Below are 23,901 nucleotides of genomic sequence, written 5' to 3'. Positions count from 1 at the left end.
CTCCCCTAACCCCCTCCTAATGCTTGCCTACTGTGGTCTTGTTACAGACTCTTGGCACCATGCCGATCTCACTTAACCATGCTCTGCCGTCACAATGCTTAATATGCTCTATAGCTTTTCTGGAGAGAGGGGGAGTATATCCCTATGGTTTTCCTAGTTCTTACAGTCATGGCTGCCTGCCTTTCTCTGAGAATTAGGACTTGTGAATGAGGTAAAGTACTTTGGTCATTGATCAAGTTCAGTTATTGGGGGTGCTCATCAAAAATCCAAGGCTGTTCCGAATGGAGCCTCTCAGTTTGTACCCTGACCATTAGTGAAGTCCTGCTGGAATGTAGGTGTGCTTGTGGGCTTGAGTAATGGATGCAGAGGTGGTCAGGAATCCCATCTTTTAGGCATCATCCACCAACGCATGTCCATTCTTGATGGATTCAGGCAGCTTTAGTGTCACTGAGGAGGACATTTTAGTCATATTAAAGATTCATGTATCAATCTCCACAAAGTTCACCAGGAAGAGACTTGGGAGAAGGATGGACTTTCCCAGTGGTGGATATGGGTTAGGCCCCCTTCCTCCAGCCCTGCCTGCCAATACAGATGTGCCCCTGAACGGTATTTGGGGTAATCTGGAGTGCTGTTGCTGGGGTGCTGGCTTGGGGCCGCAGGTTTGATCTGATGGCAGCGGCTTTTCTGTCAGGCCCTCAGGGAGCTGGCTGATGGCCCTGTCCCGTGGCAGGAGCTGCCAGTGGCAGAACGAGATATACCAATTGGACATTCACTTGCCAAACAAGTGGCGTGTTGTCAGTTGCCTGGCCCTGCACCAGATCCTCTTTTTGCATAACCACTTATGAATTCAGCAAAGAGGAAGAACACTCTGATGATGAATTGAGCAGAAGGAAAGAAAATTCTGCAAATAAATGGCAATGAGACATGAACCGTGAATAAGAAAAATAACAGGAAAGGAGAATGCTACCAGAGGCCCCACGCCAGTGAACAAATACCATGGCAAGAGACTAGAGAGGCCCTGGGTTTTGAATAGTGAATTAAAGAAGACTGTCCAGACCTCCCTAGCAGCTAGGCAAATAGAAGATTTATTATGAAATCCATGGCTAAATGTTTTGGCCACAGAAGTAATATGTCATGGTTAAGTGTTAAGAGTTGCTGAACCCAGGGTTGAGTTTAAATTTCAGCCCTGCCTTTTACTGGCTTTGTGACTTTGAGAAGTTTGGCACTGCTCTGTGCCTCAATTTACTCAACTGTTAAATGGATATAATCATAGCACCTGCCTCAGAGTTGTTATACATTAATATATGTAAAGCACTTAAATCAGTGCCTGGCTCATAGTGTTGTGAGCATGATTTTCTTGGGAGGACAGAATTTATTTGTGTAATCTATTTCTTAAAGTTTAAAAATTTGACAGAAGAGGAAGGAACTAAGGCCCAACAGCTAGGGAAAAAATGAACCTGAAGTAGGATAGGATCATTGGCCACCCCCTGTGATTATTCTAGAGCAGCGGTTCTCAACTTGTGGGTCTCGACCCCTTTGGTGGATGAATGACCCTTTCACAGGGGTCGCCTAAGACCATCCTGCATATCAGATATTTACATTATGATTCATAACAATAGCAACATTACAGTTATGAAGTAGCAACGAAAATAATTTTATGGTTGGGGTCACAACATGAGGAACTGTATTTAAAGGGCCAGAAGGTTGAGAACCACTGTTCTAGAGAATTGTCTAATATGGCAGCCCCTAGCTACATGTATTTAGGTTTAAATAGAAATTAATTAAACTTAAATACAATTAAAATTCAGTTCCTCAACCTCACTAGCCACATTTCAAGGGCTCAAAAACCACATATGCCTCGTGGCTTCCATATTGGACTGTGTGCAGTAGAACATGTCCGTTATCATGGAATGTTCCATTGGATAGTTCTGACATAGAGCTGTAGTGACCAGCTGAGTTAGTGCTAAAATGATTTAGCCTCCAATCATAAGCACGACTGACAGTTTTTGAGCACTTAGATCTAAGTATCTTACAGGCATTATCTCGGTTAATCCCCCACAATGACCCTATAAAGCAGGGACTCTGACAATCTTTATTCTATGTATGGGGCAGCTCAAGCACAGAGAGGAAGTCATTGCCCAAGGTCCTGCAGCTGGAGAGGGTGGAGGCAGCTAATACCCTGCTACAGGAGTCTGAGTCCACAAACTGCGTTCTGAGCTGCTGCATCACACCACCTTGCCATGTGACATGCTTAGTGTGGGCTTGCAGCACAGAGATGCAGCCCTGGTACCCAGGATAGATTTGGAGCAAAGGCTGGTGTCATGTGGAAGAAGAAAGAGGTCCTGTTCTACAGTGATGACTGCAATCTCATTGACAAAATGCAAAGCTGGCAACAGGTTTTTGGGCTGGGAGTTGAACACACAGCTCTGATTTCTGCCCTTTCAAAGCAATAATGAATGGCCGTTGGAATCCTTTCAAGTGAATGTTCTCATAAGAGCTTTTCATCGTCTGAAGATGCATTAAATGGTCAACTTCATTCCCAAGGGCTTTTATGCCTAAGTCTGAAGAAGTGTACAAACAGATATTTATTAAAGAGCTGCTGGGTCCAGACCCTGTGAAGAGCCCTGGAGGTACAATCATGATTAAGCCAGTCTATGCCCTGACTTGTTCATCTATAACAGCTAAAACTTACTGAGCATTTCCTCTGAGCCCGCTCCCTTTCACACATATCTCATTTAATCCTTACCTCAAATCTATTAAATAAGCACACCATCATGATCCCTAACTACACATTTAGGGAAACACATGCTTAGAGAGGCTAAGTCACTTGCCCAAGGTCACACATCTTCTAATCTCCATCCCACATGCCTTAGAATGAGAGGCAACACCCATGGAAGCCAGCCTAGGATTTCTGACTGTACCTGTCTCTGGGCTGTGATCCAGAGGGGGAGAACGCCATTGTCCCACCACTCAGTCTTGTTCTGTGTGGTCTTGAAGGAGTACTTCCATCCTGTCTCAGTGTTAAACATCATGTTGTGTATGACTCCATGATCTTCAATCCAGCGACCTTGGAGATAAAGGAGGGAAGGTATAAGTTCTATGAATGGATGCTGTTACGGGTATTAATGTGACCTTAAGACCACTTTCCCCAACACCCTTCTGGTTGGCCTACGTCTTTTGGTGGACTATGGCTCCAGGTGGCCACCCAGGGGCTTCAGACTTGTTTTTCTGGAAGTGCAAACATTGGTAGCCACAAAGGAAGGACTCGTCACATCTCACTCATGCCAGATTGGACCTGCTCTCAGGAACAGACCTCACAGCCCAGGGGGAAGCTGGCGTTGGCTGTGGAAGCTGAAGAAGGAAGGAAGGCTGGGCACAGGGAGGCCAGTTTCCTTGGGTTATTTCTGCACCCAGAAGCTAAGAGCCTAGGATTTGGACGCTTCCTGTGGGATTATTTTTCTTATCTTCTGCTTGTGATGATGATTCAATATTGAACATCCAGTCAGCCTGATTCTCAACAAACCTCCCAGGGTTTCTCGTAGGACTCCCATGGGCTGTGCTGTTTGAGGGAACCAGTGGAATCAGGAAGGATTGCTAGATGTGGATGGGAGTAGACTTATTTCTCTCTACTTGAGGGAGGAAGGTGGTTTCTGGGGAATGTGAGTAAGCTAGATTGTTCCTGAAGACACAGGAATTGAACCGAGTCTGAAAAATCCCTGTGATCTCACGCTGAACCAGGGAAAAGGGGAGTGCACATAGGGGGCAGTGTAAGGGGAGATCTGAGCTCCTACTCCTCCCTACTTCCTGGAGAAGAAAGACCCTGGATGACCCTACTGACTTAATAAGTTAGTGAGGATTTCTGTCATGTCCAAGGTAAACTGAGGCAGGACATTCATGGTCATGGGAACAGGGAAGGGGAAAGCTCTCTTCTGGGTCAGTCACCACCAGGCTAAAGTTCCCCTCAGGTGGCCAAGGCTTTCACCTGGGAAGATGCAAAAAGAGTTGTTGCTATAAAGCTTTAATCAGTTGTTTCCGCCTGGTATGTAGGCCAGCCAGACAGCCACACTGGAAGAATTTGTGCTGCTGCCAGGGGTTGGGGTCTTGGAGTGTCAAAATTCTTGGTCAGGGATTCAATTAGACTGTCGGCAGAGGAAGAGCAGTGACCTAGAGCTGGGTGCCACTCTGACATGACTTCTGAACTTGCTGTGTGAACTTGAACAAGCCCCTACCCATGCTGGCTGTGGTTTGCCTATGTAATAGGGTAGGGTTTGTGTAATGAAATCATGGCACACATGTACCATGCTATGCACCATCTCTCCATAAGTCCTTTGGGACAGTAATTCATGTAATTCTAATAGGCCTGCAAGTGGGTTTTATTATAGTCCCCTTTAGAGATTTCTTCCTTTATAGGAAACTGAGGCACTGAGTTTGCTTCAGGTCATGCAGCAGAGCCAGGCTTTGAACCTTGGAGGTTTGGTTATTACCAATGCGTTTTTGTTATTTTATTCAGGTAACATTTACATAATTTAAAATTAACCATTAACATTTTATTTATTTATTTAAATATTTTTTCTTCTAAACCCAGAAAAAGATAAATGTTTATATATATTATTAGCTATAACTGCCAGGCCCCATTTTACGTGCTTCTCATGTTTTATTATTTTCCAGCAACTCATATGCACTATCATTAAAACTCACTTTTCAGGTGAGAAACAAGCAGATGCTGTTTCCCCCTGGGCTGTGGGGGTTGACTACCTCAAGTGGGAGCACTTTGTTTCTGGTAGGTAGAGGCATCTAAGACCACACTGACAGTTAAATGGCAGAGACTCAGGATTTGAACACTTTCTGGCTCCTGAGAATACATGATTCACAGTAACTGCTCTCAGAAATAATCCCAATATTACTATACTAGACCCCCACCCAATTTTCTGAAAGCCAATAGTGACCCACTTATTATTTATAGCATCCAGTTTTATGTGCAGAATGACATATATCCATATCCTATTGCACAATTGCCACAAAAACTGTTAGGTGACATGTTCACTCTTAATGGAGTTGTGCTAGAACTACCTACTTACTGTTATCTAGAAGTTACTAGACTAATCACAACATCTCCACAAATTTAAAACTACATCCCCTCCTAAGCCTCAGTTAATATTAATAATCTACTTATTATGTGATCAGTGTTTCTGATCTTTTCCCCTCCGAGACCTAGGAATTATAACTTTATGTGCCTCAGGCATGAAACAGCTCTGGTCACTGACACAGGGATCAAGCTAGGATGAACTAAGGACTGTACATCTGCTTTGCCCCTGATTGATATAAGAGCAACACCACCAATCAGATATCTCCTTGCCCATTGGTAACCACTAACATTTGAAAGTGTACAAATTCAGTGGCATTTTGCGCAGTCATAGGTTGTGAAATAATCACCTCTCTCTAGTTCTAAGATATTTTCATCACCCCAAAAGGAGACCTTGTATATATTTCCATTCCTCCATTCCCTTGCCCCCTGTCGGCCACTGATTTACTTTCTATCTCTGTGGGTTTGTCTGTTCTGGACACTTCATAGAAATGAAATTATACAATATTGGCTTTTTGTGCCTGGTTTCTTTTACTGAACACAATGTTTTCCAGGCTTATCCGTTCTGTAGCATGTTTTTGTACTTCATTCCTTTTTATGGCTGAATAATATTCCATGTCTGGAAAGACCAGAATTTGTGTATTCATTCGTCAGTTGATGGACATTTAGATTATTTTCATTTTTTTATCTACTGTGAATAATGCTGCTATGAACATTCATGTACAGATATCTGTTTGAGTCTCTGCTTTTAATTCTTTGGGGACTAAAATTGCTGGGTCACATGGTAACTCTCCATTTAAGTTTTTGAGGAAACTATTTTCCAAAGTGGCTGCACCATTTTACATTCTCACCAACAATGTGCAAGGGTTCCAATTTCCCCACATCCTCACCATCACTTGTTATTTTACCCTTTTTAAAATTATGATCAACCCAGTAGGTGTGAAGTGGTGTCTCATTGTGCTTTTGACTTTCATTTCTCAATGCCTGATGGTGTTAAGCACTTTTAATCTCTCTGCTATACTGTCTCTCAGGAGTGGGGGTTGACTACCTCGAGTGGGAGCACTTTGTTTCTGGTAGGTAGAGGGCATAATGTGTAAGAACATTTTGAGCCTCACAGATGAATCATGGAAGCCTTCTGAAATCTACAGTGAGCCCTCTTCTTGTCATAGTGTCTGAGTTTCCTCCTGGCTGCGCCCCGCCACATTCCAGCAGATGAAATGGCAGCACAGAGATAATTCATCCAGGGAGCAGCTCTACTTTGTCTTTTTTTTAAAAACCCGAATCATCGTGGATTCTGTTCTATCTTCCTGTTCAGTAAAAAGCAAATCACCCTGGGATTACAAACACCTGCCATTTCATCTTTTGTAGAATTTCTCCATGGTTTTCTACCATCAGCATTTGACTCAATTGAGTTGCTTGTTAAAACACAGATTCCCACCTGGTTAGCTTGGTTCAGTGGTTGAGCGTGGACCTATGAACCTGAAGGTTCAATTCCTGGTCAGGGAATATGCTTGGGTCGTAGGCTTGATCCCCAGTGTGGGGCCTGCAGGAGGCAGTTCATCAGTGATTCTCTCTCACCACTGATGTTTCTCTCTCTCTCTCTCTCTTCTCTCTGAAATCAATAAAAAAGCTATATATATCTCCCCATAGATTCCCTGGTCCCAATTCTAGCCCTTGCTGAATCCTCATTTCTGGCATGGGGTCTGGGAGTCTGCATTTAACAAGCTCTCCAGGTGGTTTTAGTGCCCACTGACAACGTCAGAACCTCAGAACCACTGGTTCAGGAGCTTTTAGTCACTCACACATGTGTGTTAGTCATTAACATACATGCATTAATTCTAGCAGATGTCCCATTACTGTGGAACCAGGGGGAGGGCAGGCAGTCATCAAAACCTGGCTCACTTCAGTACCTCGGAAAGCTTGGAGTTTCAGAGTCACTGGGAGGACTTGGGAGAAGGAATGGGAGAAAGCAAAGGATGCCATGGATAGAGAAACTTCCCCCTACTGTACCTTAAGGATGATGCTTGTGTGCCCTGGGATCCAGAGGTCAATTATAATTTCAGTTAAGTAGACTAGCCTGGGAACCAATCATATAATCCATTTCCCCCTCAAAGCAATGTTACCCAAGTTTCAAACAACTAAGCTAAAATGAGCTCAGGGAGCATGACCCTTTCATTCTGTGGCTTGGCTAGTCTCAGTAATTTCACAAAGAGACCATCTCTGTGATATTTGGGTTATTTCCACCCTGACACTTAAAGGCATGTTTTAAATCCATCCAGTGGCTAGGGATCACTAATGACCCAGCAGAGGTTGCCACTCTCCCTTTGATTCTTCCTTCCTGATGCTTGAGCCTCTTTATCCCAGCCAAGGGCCAGTTTTGGAATGTGGGCAAAACATGACAGGAGAAAAAAAGCTGAGAAACAGCTGTAGGGAGCAGCATTCACATTGTACTTTAATTTCATTTTCTACTCTGGAGACAACCAGGGACCTGGCTGGAAAAACCATGTGAAGGGTAGCCTGTGGGTTGTGCCTGGAGTTCTGGAAGCTGCAAAGGAGCAGGTTTCTCCTGGGTTAGGAGGTGCTGCCCTCACTGCAGTACGATGCAGCACAAGGGGGCCTGGACTGGAGGAGAGGGTTTGTCTTGGCTCCTGTAGTCCTCGTGCTCACTCTGGGCCTCAGTTTCCCTTTTTGTAAAACAAGCCAGGATAATGATTTCCAAGGGCCTTTTCGGCTGTGTCATATGGAGCGTTTGTCATCTGTGTCATTCCAATGTCTGGTGATTCGGGTAATTATGCAGTTTAGGAAGTAGGATGAGCTATCCTCGTGAATGAGATTCCTGCTGCTTGCTAATTTTGCTTTAATCAGGGTACAATGCAGACTCCCACACCATATCAGTTACGCCAAGGTGTGGGTAAATTTACCCAGCCGAGCATTTCAGGTCTGGGAACAAACCCAGATAGAACATGTTTTGCTGTTGGTTCTCAGGAACTGACATTTATTTCTCAAACTTGCAGAGTGAATTTAGGAAACCATGAAGTCCAGAGTTTGGTCCAACTTTTCCTTTCTCCTTCTCTTTTTCAAATATTTTTGAGCCAAGTGCTATCCTAGATTGCCTCATGCTATTTACAACTAGGGGACAGGGGAGAGAGTTAAAAACAGAAAAAATATGTTCTGGAGTGCCTGCAGTGCCCACAATCCCCCTACTCACATATACTGCTGAAAGGCTGGTCTAGGCACCATACTTGTACCATGTGATGTCTCTTCCCTATATCCAATTGGTTGACCTGAAACCCAATTCCCTCTTTCTCAAGACTTGAACCAAGAGACACAGTAGCTAATCAGCCAGTGGTTGACCATGAGCAAAAAGAGAAAGATGGCTACCAGTGAGGGAAGCAGAGATAAAGTCCATGGGGCTGAGAGCCAGAAAGAGGAAGTTTTCCTTGTCTAATTGCCTTTAATTTGGTTCTCAGATCCATGAGTTTTCTTATTAGAGCCTTGCAGTGCCGTCCTTTCCCTTGAGTTCGTGTGAATGGATTTTTTTTTCTTATAACCATTTTTCTCTGACAAGGCTGAGAATAGGGCGGTGCCTCATTAATTTTGGTATCTTACTGGCACAAAGCATAGGGCATTCAACAGATGTTTGTTGAATTTAATAGAATAAACTCCCCTGCCCCATTTGAGATGGCCAGGTATAATCTGAACAAATAGAAAGCAGAACTTGAGTTAGCCCAAAGTCCATTTGGCAAAAAATACTTTAGTGTATTAAAATAAACCATGCTATAATTTAATGACTCAATAAGATCCTCCCTCTCCCAACATTTCCTCAGCTTCTAACTACTAATTTTCAGGTGCAATAGTATATATACAGGGTCTTCCAAAAAATGTATATACACTTTAAATTTTGAAAATGAAATGTACTTGAATAAACACTGCCTTTATAATTATTCAAAATGTGAACACATTTTTTTGAGACACACTATATTTGTACATAGTCCATTTGGGCATTGACATACTTTCATGCATTTACTTACTTAATTTGAGGACCTACTATGTGACATTTACTAAATCTACCATATAAGCTATAAATGTATCTTAATTTTCCTTCTGATTTGAGAAGTCCAGTGTTTCATTAAGTTCACATTCCCAAAACCAAAGAAGAAAATATCTTATTAACCAGCTAGTATGAAATCAGAAAGGAAGAACAACTGCCATATCAAGTCAACCAATCACCTTAAATCAACCCAGTGCTCCAGTTTTGAGCAGACAAGCTCATTCAAAACCACAGCCAAGACACTGATGGAAAAACAGCCCATATGGGAGCTCCAAACCACATTCACCCCAAGTCTAGTACTGGGGGCACCACCTATTGATAACATAACTAATGTATTGAAATGAGGACAGGTGTTCCAGTGCACAATCGAAATTTAACACCTTATCAACTCCTGCTCTAGAAATGAGGCTTGACCCCAACACTAGCACCAGATAATGGAAGCCTTCTCTAGATGGAGAAAAAAACACCCTAGTGCACCCATTTTACTAAGCTTCTCTTGCTCATGTGTAAATGCAAATGAGAAATGCTGACGTTGCTTCTTTTTGACATTGCTTTTTAATTATGGCCATCAATAAACCACTTTATCCTTGAATAAGACTGAGAATGGCTCTAAGGCAGAGGCACGATTCCTTAGGAACTAGGCCAGCAGAGAATGGGCTTTCTCACCCCCTCCTCTTCCTTTAATTTGCTGTCAGAAATAGAAATGCTCTCTCTTCAAGGAGCTGGAAGCAGATGAGCTGCCCTTGAGTTCAGGTGGGAACCCTATTGACACACAGTTGTACCTTGGGCCTGACTTACTAGCCACTGTCACAGAGACAGGACCTGTCCTTGCTTCTGCATTTTTCCTCACTTCACTTTTTCCTCTTACCCCTGTAATAAGCTCTTTCTCTCCAAAGATATGACCATATTCTTATTCTCAGAACAGGCGGATGTAACCTTATTTGGAAACAGTGTCTTTGCAAAAGTGATTACGTTAAGGATCTTGAGATAAGGAGATCATCCTGGATTATCTTTATGGGCTCTAAATCCAAAGACAAATTACCTTATAAGATCAGGAGAGAGAGAGAGAGAGAGAGAGAGAGAGAGAGAGAGAGAAGAAGAAGAAGAAGAAGAAGAAGAAGAAGAAGAAGAAGAAGAAGAAGAAGAAGGAGGGGGAGGGGAAGGGGGAGGGGGAGGGGGAGGGGGAGGGGAGGATACAGACAGGTGGAGGCAATGTGACCAGGGAGGCAGAGATTGGAGTGATGCTGCTACAAGCCAAGGAATGCTGGCAGTCACCAGAAAAAGCAAGGGAGTATTTGCTGATAGAACCTCAGGAGGGAGCACAGCTCTGCTGGCACCTTGATTTTGGATTTCTGACCTCTAGACATTTTGTTGCTTTAAGTCACAAGCTTATGATACTGTGTTACAGCAGTCACAGGAAACTAATATACTTTGTGCTGTCAGTCTCAAGTGGTTTCAGCCTCTCCTCTCACCCAAGGCCTTGGAATCCAGAGCAGTCATGATTTCTTTTGCTTGGTTGCTGTGGTGTTTTGGGCTGATCCTTCCTCTTGTGTGGTCCATGGACCTTTAGTGTCACCCACATGTTATTCATGAAAGCAACCCCCTAGAATTGGGCTGCACACAATCTATATGGCTGCAAGTGGTGGCTCTGTTTTGGGGGTTGCCCTGGGAGCTTGGTAGAAATATGGACTCTTAGGGACCAGCCCACACACACTGAACCAGAATCTTCATTTTAACCAGATCCCCAGGTGGTTCATATACAAGTTCAAATTTGAATAGCACTAGTAGGAAAGATTCTGAGATGGCAATTAGATCTTTTCTTCACTTGCAAGAATTAGTTACTTCAAGTTAAATCTGTTAAATACGGCATGGAGGTTATGTAGAAACCAAGCCAAACTCTTAGATTAGAAATGCATACTGATGTGTTGTGGATGCAATGACATGATGTCTGGCATTTGCTTTAAAAGATTCCAGAAAGGAAGGAAGGAAGGAGAGAAGGAAGATGGGAAGGAAGAAAAGAAGAAAATGACATTGGGTAGGGACAATGGAACTAGGTTGGCAAAATGTGAACAATTTCTTGAAGCTTGGTGCTGGGTACATGGCAGTTCATTGTGCAATTTTCTCTGCTTTTTCTGAAGAAATTTCCATAATGAAAAGTTACAAGATACCTTGGTTTCCCAGCTGTCTTTATTTTCAAGATTTCATTTTTTTCTCCCTTTGTGGAAATGACTGGTGTTGGAGGGGCATCTTTTTGTCTCAATCTGTGGTTTCTTTGCTCTTTTTGCCTGTGTCTTGGGCTTTGTGACTTCTAGGACTTTTTAGCGGGGAGTTCCTGCTGGGGGAGCAGTATGGGATCTGATTAAAGTTTACAATATCTTCTAACAAGGCTTCCAACAACATCTGCTGGGCTTGTATTGTTATTGGCAGCAGGAGTTTAATTTCCTTTCTCTTTTCCTACCTCCATTACCTCTTGCAGACTTTTCCCCTATTGGCTAGAATGTCATATGTGTGACCTTTGACTCTCAGATTTACATGTGATTTGCATATTATATATCTAGTCCAGGGGTTCTCAACTAGGTGGTGACTCCCCCCACCCCCCCAAACATTTGACAATATCTGGAGCCAATTTTGGTTGTCACAACTGAGGGAGGGATGGTGCTGGCATCTAGTGGGCAGAGGCCAGGGATGCTAGTAAATACTCTACAATGTACAAAACAGCCCCTCAAGACAAAGAATGATCTGGTCCCAAATTTCGATAGTGCCGAAGTTGAGGAACTCTGATTTAGTCTTAAAGATCATCCAAGTACATTTGACCACACTTTGCTCCTGTCTCATGTAGGCCAGGTGGACTCATGACTGATTACATCTGTGGGAAATTTTTACCTCCCATAAATTGATTTGGAGATGGAATGTAAGCGACTGATGATTTGTGTAAGCTGTGCCTTGTACCACCCACATGTTATTCATGAAAGCAACCCCCTAGAATTGGGCTGTACACAATCTATGTAGCTGTGAGTGGTGGCTCTGGTTTGAGGGTTGCCCTGGGGCAGGGTTCTGGAACTGGGAGAGACTTAATATCTGGCCAGCAGTGGCCCTGAGGCTACCATCAAGTGTCCTTTCAAGGAAGGAGAAAATGTTGAACAAAGAGGACCTCACTTTTATTATTCTTGACCATAGTCTAGTTATGGAGCAGCTCCTTTTCACCCCGGGGCCATATCCATTTGACTAGATCTAAAATTGTCAAATGATAATATCATGGCTTATGCTTTTGATATATTTTGTCTGAAACATAGTGGTGATAGCTTCTTAATTTCAGTCAGTTCCTTGGGGGAGAAAATATATTTATGCTGCCTCCATAAGACTTCCTATCCACCCACCGTTTGCTTGGCAGAATTTCTTAGTTTCAGTAGCATAACTTACTCTTACTGGTCCTCAATCATTTTGCAATAAAAACTGAGATTGCAAAAATGTTCGTTGTCATTACTAATGATGGAGCAGTAAGTACAGGCTGAGAGAGAGAGAGTGAGAGAGAGAGAGAGAGAGAGAGAGAGAGAGAGAGAGAGAATATTGGGTGATTTCAACTAGCACAATGAGCTGCTAACCCTCAGAGAATGACTCTTTATTTTGGTGAGATCTGAGGGGAATTACGACAGAGTTCAAGGAGATGGAGGGACAGTGCTGGGAGGTGGCTCTTTGCATATGTGATCACTGAATCCATGCCGTGTGAGTAGCCCCATAGATACAGGTGTGATTTCTTGGGACTGAGTACTGCGTTGCAGGACTGCAAATCCATATCCCTGCACTGTCAGGCCTGGGCTGGTGTGGTGGGCTTCTGTCATTTCTGCCAGTTTTCCTTCCCTTGTTCCTCCCTCTGATAATAGTCCCTGATTTTCCCCTAGGGACCCACCAGCCCACCACTCACAGTCCATATGCGTTGTGTGGTGCTTGCCACCTGCCATCCTGACCTGTGGGTGGGCATGCAGACCCAGCTTGGGTGTTCAGCACCATTCCATCCCCTTGGCCATAGCAATTGGTTTTGAGAAGCAGATTGGCCTAATGAGAGTCATCTTGGGAGCTTTGTGGTCACTCTTAGGAAAAAAAGAGAGAGAGAAGAGAGAGGAGAGAGGAGAGAGGAGAGAGAGAGAGAGAGAGAGAGAGAGAGAGAGAGAGAGAGAGAGAGAGAGAATCATTTTGATGCTATAATTTGAGGATGTAGCCATATCTGAAGTTATCAATGAATTATGTGTTATATGACCATTACGGGTTGAATTGTGTTCCTCGAAAAAGATATTTTGAAGTCCTAAACCCCTGGACCTCAGAATGTGACCTTATGTGGAAATAGGGCCATCGCAGAGATGAGGAGTAGGATGGGCCTTTTATCCAAGTGACTAGTGTCCTTATGAGAAGACGGCCATGTGACACAGGGAGAACTCCACAGATTGCATGGAGGATTGTAGTGATGCATGTACAAGCCACGGAACACCAAAGATTGCCTGTGAACCACAGGAAGCTAAGAAGAGACAAAAAGGGATTCCCTACAGGTGTTATAGGGAGTGTAGTTCTAATGACACTGACTTCAGGGTTCTGTCCTCCAAACTGCTAGACAAGTTCCTGTTGTTTTAAGCCACCCAGTTTGTGGTCATTTGTTATGAAAGCCCTAGGAAATGAATGTAATTTCAGATTAATAGTTTTCTTTCTCCTTTTCTTCTTTCTCCTTCTCCTCTCTTTCTCTTCTTCAAAATCATCACCATCTTCATCTTCATCTTCATCTTCATCTTCATCTTCATCTTCATCTAATACTGATGTAGTGACACACTGTGATGTGGGGAGTCCAGCCTCTATGGTCACTCATTGTCCCTCCTGCATTGACCCCTGGGGCTCAGAAGTTAAAGCATAATTCTGGGGGCTTTCTGGAGCTCCACTCTGAGGAACTATCCCATGCTTCCTGTTGCCTTTAAACAACGACTGATGCTCACCCCCTGGTTATCTGAGCTCCATCAAGGACCTGTTTGAGGTAAGCAGAATTCCAAGATGGCCCCAAGATTCCTGCCTTCCCATCTGCACACCTTGTTTAGTTCTCCCTCCTTGCACATGGGGTTATCTGTGGCTCGCTTCTAACCAATAGCACAAGGAAAAGTTGAAGGGATTTTGCAGATGTAACTGAGGCCCCTAATCAGTTCACTTTGAGTTAATCAAAAGGAAAATTATTTGGGATGGGCCTGATATAATCAGGTGAGCTCTTAAAAGAGGGTCACGAGGAGAGAGATGCTCTCTTGCTGGCCTTGGCTAAGCAAGCTGCTGTGAGTTCTAAGCTGCAAGGAAATGACTTCTTCCTAAAACCATGTGAGCTTGGGAGAAGATCCCAGCCTGGCTGACACCTTGATTGCAGCCTTGTGAGACCCTGCACAGAGGACAGAACTCAGTCATGCTCAGACTCCTGACCTATGGAAACTGAGATAATAAATGGCTATTGTTCTAAGCTGCTAAGTTCATGGTGATTTGTTACACAGCCATAGAGAACGAATGCGTCTTTCCATCTTAAGGAACTTTCAGGTGTTGTGGCCAACTGCTTTGTGTGTGTGTGGCGTGGGGGTGGGAGGATAGATGGGTGGGGCAGATGGATGGGTAGGGGGATGGATCAAGGTGGGAAGAAGAAAACCATCTTGGAGGAAGTCATGGCCCATCCGAGGAGGGAGGGAGCTCAATGAATATGCAGGCCGACCCAGTGCTCAGCTGTGGGGAGCTGGAGGGAGAATGCCACCCCACAGCCAGGTCTTGCTGTACTCGGAAGCCTTGATCCCAGACAGAGGTCCCACTTCCCCCTCTTGCAGGTGGTTCTGGGAGGCAGATACTTGAAGGAAAAACACACCCTCTTTGTAAGGATGCAAAGATTTTTTTGAATGGAAAGATGATAAGGTGGGATATTTTGAATAACCAGTTAAAAAATTATCTTCCCTTTAGCCTTTCCCTCCTTCAAGCAGCCAGGACTTCTGTCCTCTATTCTTCAAGGAAAGAGCACCATGCAAGAAAGGGTAGAAGGCAGAGACTCCTCTGGCTTTGGAGTGTCACAAGCTTGATTCCTTATGGGTGCCATAGGGGAGTTGGGGTGCAGAGAATGGTTTTGGGGGGACACAGTTGAGCAACAACAAAGCTCCCCAGTCTGATACCCTGAGCTGTCAGAGAAAGGAAGCAGAGGTGGACGGATCCCCAGGAAAGCAGCTCTTTGTCCCTCTCCCTCATTGAACTACAGAGAAAACAGAAGCAAGTCCCCCAAATGGTCTGTGGGATCTGGGAGCACAGTGGACATGAACCTGTGTGGTGGGACAAGCCCTGGAAAGATGGCAAGACCCTGGAGACACATGTGTGTAGTTGCCACTGTCCCCATTGTCTGGCCCAGTGAAGATGTTCAAACAATAATCGGCGAATGAAAGAATGTGTATAGCCAGAGCACTGTAAAAACACTCTACACTGAAGACCTTCTATACCAGCAGCAGGGAACACTGATGAGGTTCCTGAGATCCTGGCTTATGAAGGCTGAGATATCTGCACAGCTGGCAGCCCCAAAGCAGGAGGAGGTCTGCTTTCCAGCTATGTTTTAGGGGGCTTGCTCCTGGGCCCTGTGCCTGGGGCATGGCCTCTCCAGCCTTGCTCCCTGCCTGGGACATCTGGCCCTGGTTCCTTGGACTCTGTCTAGGATGCTAGGAGGGGTGGCCATGTGGCTTCTCGGACCTGAGCCCTTGTTGGAGCTGTGCCATACTACTTCACAGCTGAGATGTGAAGCAGTGCGGCAGCGTTCCCCATCATCACCTCTCTCCTGTGTTAAATTGCCCAGAGGTGTTCCTAGAACACCAGTGAATTAGTTGTTGGGCCAAGAGAGCATCTTTTATCATCGTTTGTGTCAGGCCGACCCCCTGGAATCTGATGAGGTTTCTGGGTGCTGGCAGCACCAATTTTTATCCATTATTTTTCTGATTACAGATGATTCTTTTCCACATTGGAGTCACACAGAGGTCGGCTTGAGCCCACCTCATGAAAATGAATACCGGTGGTTTTGCTGGGTCTGGGATGGCCTCTCTTTCATTAATACAATATATTCAGCATATATGCACATTGCCTGGAAGCTCTGAGGATGGGCAACATTCAGAGGGGTTTGGATTGATTGCTTAATTAAACCAAAGATATCAGAGGGCTATAGTCATACTGGGTCAGGGATTGAAGACCCGTTGTCTGAACTGTTCTGGGCTGAGTTTGAATCCTGCTCCTGCCCCAGGGAATGTTTGCATATTTGATGAGCCTTGGATATCTCACCTATAAAGAGGGTAACTGTCCTGACCTCATATCAGTGTTATGGGAATTGAAGGTCATGATAACTGTGGTATCTTCTGGGCATTTTGTAAGTCAGGTCCTGGGCTCAACCACTCAAGGCAGTGGTTTTTCAAGTAGGAGCTGGGCAATGTCTGGAGACATTTTTGGTTGTCACCATGGGAGTAGTGGGTAGAGGCTGTGCAACATGCTGTAGTGCACAGGGCGGCTGTACCGCAAAACGATCTGGTCCCAAACATCAATCGAGAAGAAGTGGTTATAAATAAGGGGGCACAGGAACATGCTTTTTCCACAAGGGTGAATTAAAAAAAAATTTTTTTGTTATAGCACTTTGTTTTTGATAGTCAATATGTTCACATGGCCCAATATCTAAAAGGTGCACAGGGCATACAGTCTGAAGTCTCCTCCCACCCAGCCCCTTTCCTGGTGGCACCAGTTTATTTATCCAGAGGTCCTCTATGCATCTAGAAGCAATTGTATGTACATATACCCACCTTTGTATTAGATGTACGCTACACATATTCTTTGCATCTTGTGTTGCTTAATCCATCTTGGAGATAGCTTCTAGTTGGGCACCAAGACCATCCTCATTTTTCCTTTTAAAGGTGACAGAGTATGCCATTCTGTGGGTATATTTTATTTAGCCACTTCTATCTGGATAGATATTTTCTTTTGTGGTTACAGACACTAATGCAATGAATAACTTTGTAAATACTTGGTTTTCCACTGCACAGATATCTATCTATATCTATATCTATCCTATATAATAAAGAGGTAATATGCAAATTGATCATCACTCTAACACACAAGATGGCCACCCCCATGTGGACACAAGATGGCCGGCAGAGGAGGGCAGTTGGGAGGGACCAGGCCTGCAGGGGAGGGAAGTTGGGGGGGGACCAGGCCTGCAGGGGAGGGCAATTGGGGAGACCAGGCCTACAGGGGAGGGCAGTTAGGGGTGACTGGGCCGGCAGGGAAGGGCAATTGGGAGGGACCAGGCCTGCAGGGGAGGGTAGTTGGGGGGGGACCAGGCTGGCAGGGGAGGGCAGTTAGGGGCAATTGTGCCGGCAGGGGAGCAGTTAGGTGTTGATCAGGCTGGCAGGGGAGTGGGAATGGTTAGGGGGTGATCAGGCAGGCAGGCAGGTGAGTGGTTGGGAGCCAGCAGACCTGGATTGTGAGAGGGATGTCTGACTGCCCGTTCAGGCCCGATCCCACCAGGATCGGGCCTGAACGGGCAGTCAGACATCCTTTGAGGGGTCCCAGGTTGGAGAGGGTGCAGGCTGGGTTGAGGGACACACCCCCTCCCTGTGCATGAATTTCGTGCACCGGGCCTCTAGTCTATATAATAATAAAAGTATAATATGCTAATTAGACCAGACAACCTTCCGGACGAAGCCAGGGCTGTGAGGGAAGCCCGGGTCCCGGGTGCTAGAGGGAAGCTGGTGCCGGCAGCTGGGGGAAGGAAGGCCTATTCTTGTATGAATTTTGTGCATTGGGCTTCTAGTCCTATCTAATAAAGAGAGAATATGCAAATTGACCGTCATACCATCACAAAGATGGTGGCACATACAGTGGAGGCGGGGTTTCTGTAACACAAGATGGCTGCGCCCACAGTGGAGGCCGAGTTCCTGTAATGAGCCTTAACGAGCACTCAACAGGGACCTGAGGCTGCGCCCCTCCCCGCCCTGTGGAGCTTGACAGGGGACCTCAGGCCACGCCCCCCACCCTGTTTCCAGGCCAGGGGACCTCAGGCTGTGCCCCTCACCCGGCAGGGCTTGATGGGGGAACCTCAGGCCATGCCCCCCACCTGGGCGCCAGGCTGGGGGACCTCAGGCCGTGCTCCCTGCCCAGCAGGGCTTGACAGAGGACCTCAAGGTGTGCCCCCCGCCCGGTAGGGCTTGACAGGGGATCTCAGGCCACGGCCCCTGCCTGGCGAGGCCTGATGGGGTACTTCAAGGTGCGTCCCCATCCTGGCGTGGGCTGGGAGACATCAGGCTGTGCCCTTGCCTCAGCGCCGGGCCAGGGGACCTGCGGCTGCATCCCCCGCCCAGTGGAGCTTAACAAGGGTGGGATCAGCTGGGTCTGGATCTAGCCCAATGGGGGGGCTGGTCGTGGCCAGGTCTGGGTCTTGCATGATTTTGAGGTGCACATGGGTGGGCTGGGACTTGACTCTGGGTCCCGTGGTGTGCCCCAGATTCTGACAGGAGGAAGATTTTCATATACATTTTACTAATTTTCTTTCATCTCTGATACTTCTATTATAGAGAAAGGGCATATAGCAATATTAAAATATTTCCTCCTATTAATCCCCTTTTAATGTGCACAAATTTTGTGCATTGGGCCTCTAGTATAATAATAAAAGCATAATATGCTAATTAGACAGCCAAACGACCTTCCAGACGTCCTTCCGGACGACCTTCTGGATTAAGGTACACGGATTTCATGCTTCGGGCCTCTAGTGTGTGTGTGTGTGTGTGTGTGTGTGTATACCAGGTGTGCCAGTTAATAATGCAGATTTTTTTCAGTAGATGGAGTTACACATGTGTTGATATATATGCGATTTTATATGTATGCTATTTTGTTGTATTAAAGCAAGCTTCAAAACTTCATGTGTCAAATTTGCTGAAGGTGTTAACATCATAGGTATTTTTACACTTAAAAATGTCGAATTTTGTGCCAAAAAAAGAGCATTTGCGGGAAGTTTTAATTCATTACTTTATTTTGAAGAAAAAGTTATCGTATACTTCAGGAAGCTTATCTTAAGATACTTGTGAACGCTTAAATGCTTTAAAATGCTTTAAATGCTTTAAAAGTGATGCTTTCGATGTGAAAGACAAAGAAAGTCCAGGTCAACTGAAAAAGTTTGAAGACCAACAATTACAAGCATTATTGGATGAAGATGTGTGTCAAACTCAAAAACAACTTGCAGAAAGATGAAATGTTGCTCAGCAAACAATTTCCGATCATTTACAAGCAATGGGAAAGATTTTAAAGGAAGGAAAATGGGTGCTACATCAACTGAATGAAAGACAAATGGAAATCTGAAAAGTCATCAGTAAAATGTTGCTTCAATGAAATGAAAGAAAGTCTTTTTTGCATTGAATTGTGACTGACAATGAAAAGTGGATTTGTTTTAAAAATCCCAAATGCACAAAATCATGGGTTGATCCAGGTCAACCATCAACATTGACTGCAAGGCCAAATCGCTTCGGAAAGAAGACAATGCTCTGCATTTGGTGGGATCAGGAAGGTATGGTGAATTATGAGCTTCTAAATCCAGGTGAAACCGTTTAATACTGATTGCTACCGACAACCAATAATCAATTTGAACCATGCTTTGATTGTAAAATGACCAGACTGGGCCAGAAGACACGTCAAAGTAATTTTGCTTCATGATAACGCACCATCACACACTTCAAAACCAGTTAAAGACACGTTAAAAGATCTTGCTTGGGAAGTATGAACCCACTCTGCTGTATTCACCAGACCTTGCTCCTTCAGATTACCACTTGTTCTGATCGATGGCACATGCACTTTTTGAGCAGCACTTCAAAACGTATGAAGAAGTGGAAAATTGGGTCTCTGAATGGTTTGCCTCAAAACAAGAAAAGTTCTATTGGGACGGTATCCACAAATTACCTGAAAGATGGGGGAAATGTGTAGCTAGCGATGGACATTACTTTGAATAAAGCACTTTTTATGTTTCTCTTGAAATTATCGTGTTTTCTTTTATTACAAAACCCGCATTATTAACCAGTATATATCTGATGGATAAAGTCCTACAAGTGCTGTTGCCAAATAAGAAAGTCCCTGCGTTCGTGATTGTGTTGGAAGTTGCCAAATTACCCTCTACTGGAGCTGTTTCATTTCCATTTCCCACTGGCAGGGAATGTAGAAGAGGAGTTGGGGTGATTTTGTAATTTTAAAAATTTGCTCTCACTGTTTATATCTTCTCATCAAAGCCCTCTGGGATAAATAAGTTGTGGACGTGCCTTATAATATTTTGTGCCCACCATATTCTCAGTGTCCAGGGACGCCCCCATCTGTCTGTGGGAGATCTTGTTAAGTGCAATGAAGTTAAAGCTGCCAGGAAGCAGCATTTGCTTTCTCCAGAAAAGGGCTATTTAGTTCCTGCTTCCTGGTGCTAATAGTTCCCAAATGATGAGCCTCTTGAAGAGTTTACATGTAGGAAAATCTCTCTCAGCAAATCTCCCTCTGAGTGGCTGTTCAGCTTTATTTTTTCAGTTTCTGATTTGAGGGCTCTTTTGAGAGTCTGATGGGAGCGATAAAACACTCTCCCCGAAAAATGGCGCCAGCAGTTTGCATGTCATGCAGAGGTTCCTTGAGCTGCCCTTGGACCCCCAGGGAATGGCTCTCAGGATAGGGGGGAGGCTCTTGCTGCCAGGCACCTCTCCCTGCCCTGGGAGAGAGGTATGTGGATTCCTAGCTCAGAACTGGGCAGAACCAGTGCTGTGTGGCACCCTGGGTTCAGGCCTGGCTCCTCCCTTCTCCACTTCCAGCCCAGTGACAGGGCAGTTACTCAGCTTTAGTTTTATTTTTATTTTTTAAATATATTTTATTGATTTTTTTCTTTTACAGAGAGGAAGGGAGAGGGATAGAGAGTTAGAAACATCGATGAGAGAGAAACATCGATTCAGCTGCCTCCTGCACACTCCCTACTGGGTATGTGGCCACAACCAAGGTACATGTCCTTGACCAGAATCAAACCTGGGACCCTTCAGTCCGCAGGCCGAAGCTCTATCCACTGAGCCAAACCAGTTAAGGCTCAGCTTTAGTTTTCTCATCTGTGGAATGGGACAATACTGCTTTGCATTATTGAATTAGAGATAACAAAGGGAAAGCACCTAGTACTGTGCCCAACATCAAGGCTGTGTTGGAGAAATGGGAGTTGGTTATTCTCATTATAGTGGAGTCCTTTGCAATGTGGATTCTGGAACAACCATGTTCCTTCTTCTCACGGAGACCCCACACATGCCGTTCCCTCTGCTGGAATACTTTTCCTTCCTCCTGTCACTCGAGGTCTCTTTCCCTTGCAGCTCAACAGCCCCATCTCAGAGACCCTTTCCTGCCTCTCCAATTACAAATCCACTCACTCTGGCCATCTTCTCCTAGAGAAACTCTGCTCTTCCTTCCTGGTGCCTCTCCAAGTTGTAATGAGATCTATTAGAGTGTGTGCTTGTCTGATGTCTGTCTGCCCCAGTGGACTACAGGCTCCCGATGAGCTGAGGAGACAAGCACGGGCAAGGGTCCTGAGGCAGGTGGGGCTGAGTGGAGGCACCGGTAGGGGGCCTTTGTGATATTCAGGGAAGCACTTGAGGGGAAGAGAGATGAGAAAGGCCAGGAGAGACCAGGGGCCAGGCTGTGGGGACCTTCTGGGCTACAGAAAGACAACATTTGCATTTTCTCATAGACCAGTGGTGTCCCTTTAACTCACCAACATTAAGCAGGAAAGTTGCCTGATCTAATTGAATTATTTAAACTTTAAGGTTTTATTATTATTATTATTGTTATGTTTTGTTTTTAATTCATTTGAGAGAGAGAAACACTGATTTGTTGTTCCACTTACTTATGCATTCATTCATATATGATTCATATTCTTATATGTGCCCTGACTGGGATCAAAAGTGCTACCTTGGTGTATCCAGTTGACACTAACCAACTGAGCTATCTAGCCAGGGTCTGTCAAAATCAAGGTTTTATTATTTTTATAAAATTCACTTATTGATTTACTTTTTATTTTTATTTATGTTTAAAAATATATTTTTATTGATTTGAGAGAGGAAGGGAGAGGGAGAGAGAGCTAGAAACATCACTGATGAGAGAGAATCATTGATTGGCTGACTCCTGCATGTCCCCTACTGGGGATCAAGCCTGCAACCCAGGCATGTGCCCTTGATTGGAATTGAACCCGGGACCCTGCAGTCCACAGGCTGACGCTCTATCTACTGAGCCAAACCGGCTAGGGCTATTGACTTACTTTTTAAAAAGATCACCAACCACTGTGTGAAAGTCAGGGTGGAGGGTGGGGTGGGCCTGGGAGTGCAGAGATCCCTCAGGAGGCTATGGTCCTAGTCCTGATCCTGCCTGTAGGTCAGGGCTCTGTAGCCCACAGGGTTCTAGAAATAACCCTGAGATCTCAGGCTCTTCTAAGTTGGTGCTTCTTCCAGGGAGTGAGCCCAACTTGCATGAGCTGCCTATCTCCCCAGAGCTGAGTCAGAATGGGCTTTCCCTCAGGGAATGACAGATGCCGGGCCTTCCACCAGCATTTGCAGACTGGCTGCAGAGAGGAACTTACCTGAGATTGTGGTGAAGTGGGATGGGGAGGTCATTGTCACGAAGGGTGGGGTGAGGTACTTGGCCTTCACTCCTTCCCGGGCCAGGCGGTCCATGTTGGGGGTGTCCACATCCTGGTCATAGTTCCAGCGGAAGCCATCAAACGAGACCAGCAGCAGCTTGTTGAAGCTCTTTCTCCCGGAGATGGGGTGGCCGCTGGCCCCATCTAGTAGGACGGGCAGCAGCAGCCCGAGGACTCCGAGCCTCGTCATGCTGTGAGCACCTTACACTCACACATCGCAGAGTTCCTGGGCCCGCTCCCATTTTCTCCCTTTTTTATCTGCGGTTGAACAAAGTCCACATTGATAATTCTGCCCCAGCTCTGCTGAGGATCAAAATGCCTGGAGTGTGGCACGTGTTCCATGATGAAAAAATTCTGGAATGCATAGAGGTGACGTTTGCACGATATTGTGGACATGCTTAATGCCTCTGAATTGTACACTTTAAAATGGTAAAAATGGTAAATTTTATGTTGTATGTATTTTATCCTGATAAGAAAAGTCAAATGGTGTGAAATATTTTGGACTCCTATACTAATTCCTATACTGTGGTAAAGATTTGGAGAACAAATTAGATTGGTGCTTTCTTTTGCTCAGTAGATTCTGTTTTGATAGGGAAGATAAGTGATGATTCATTATGATTATGAAAACAGTCAGCATGGTCATAAATGCTCATTTCATTATATATTTTTTAAATCTTAGGAAGATTATTAGTTGAAAATTCCCTATAAGAATTACAAAGTCATTGTGGTAAAATATACATAAGATAAAATTTACCATTTTAATTATTTGCAAGTATACAAATTTATTGATATCTAGTACATTCAGTGTTGTGCAACCATCACCACTATCTACTTCCAGAATATTCTCATCATCCCAAAAAGTGATTCTATACCCATTGGCAATCATTCCTCATTCCTCTCTCCTCTAGTCCCCATCAACCACTAATCTGTTTTCTATCTGTTCAGATTTCCCTATTCTGGACATTTCATATAAGTGGACTCATACAATAATGTGGTCTTTTTAAAAAAATTTTTTTAAATTAAATCTTTATTGTTCAGATTATTACATTGGTTCCTCTTTTTTCCCAT

At 44.7% G+C, this 23,901-nt stretch overlaps 1 protein-coding gene and 1 pseudogene across 1 annotated transcript in view; both read right to left on the bottom strand.

Moving 5' to 3' along the window:
* LOC139009076 (ectonucleotide pyrophosphatase/phosphodiesterase family member 7-like) overlaps positions 1 to 23,047 on the bottom strand; it is a 35,651-nt gene extending 12,604 nt beyond the window's left edge. The window contains exons 1-2 of the mRNA XM_070413043.1: positions 22,774 to 23,047; positions 2,922 to 3,067 (exon numbers count right to left, since the gene is read on the bottom strand). Coding sequence (XP_070269144.1) covers positions 2,922 to 3,067; positions 22,774 to 23,023 — 396 coding nt within the window. The 5' untranslated portion in view covers positions 23,024 to 23,047. The remainder of the gene's footprint in view (positions 1 to 2,921; positions 3,068 to 22,773) is intronic.
* Positions 5,227 to 5,371, bottom strand: LOC139009674 (small nucleolar RNA SNORA48; annotated as a pseudogene).
* Positions 23,048 to 23,901: the final 854 nt, after the last annotated feature.

The sequence above is a fragment of the Myotis yumanensis genome, unplaced genomic scaffold, assembly GCF_028538775.1.
Source record: "Myotis yumanensis isolate MYYU_CA2020_CCGP unplaced genomic scaffold, mMyoYum1.0.hap1 SCAF_4, whole genome shotgun sequence".
NCBI classification, from domain to species: domain Eukaryota; kingdom Metazoa; phylum Chordata; class Mammalia; order Chiroptera; family Vespertilionidae; genus Myotis; species Myotis yumanensis.
This window is presented reverse-complemented; position numbering and strand designations above follow the sequence as displayed.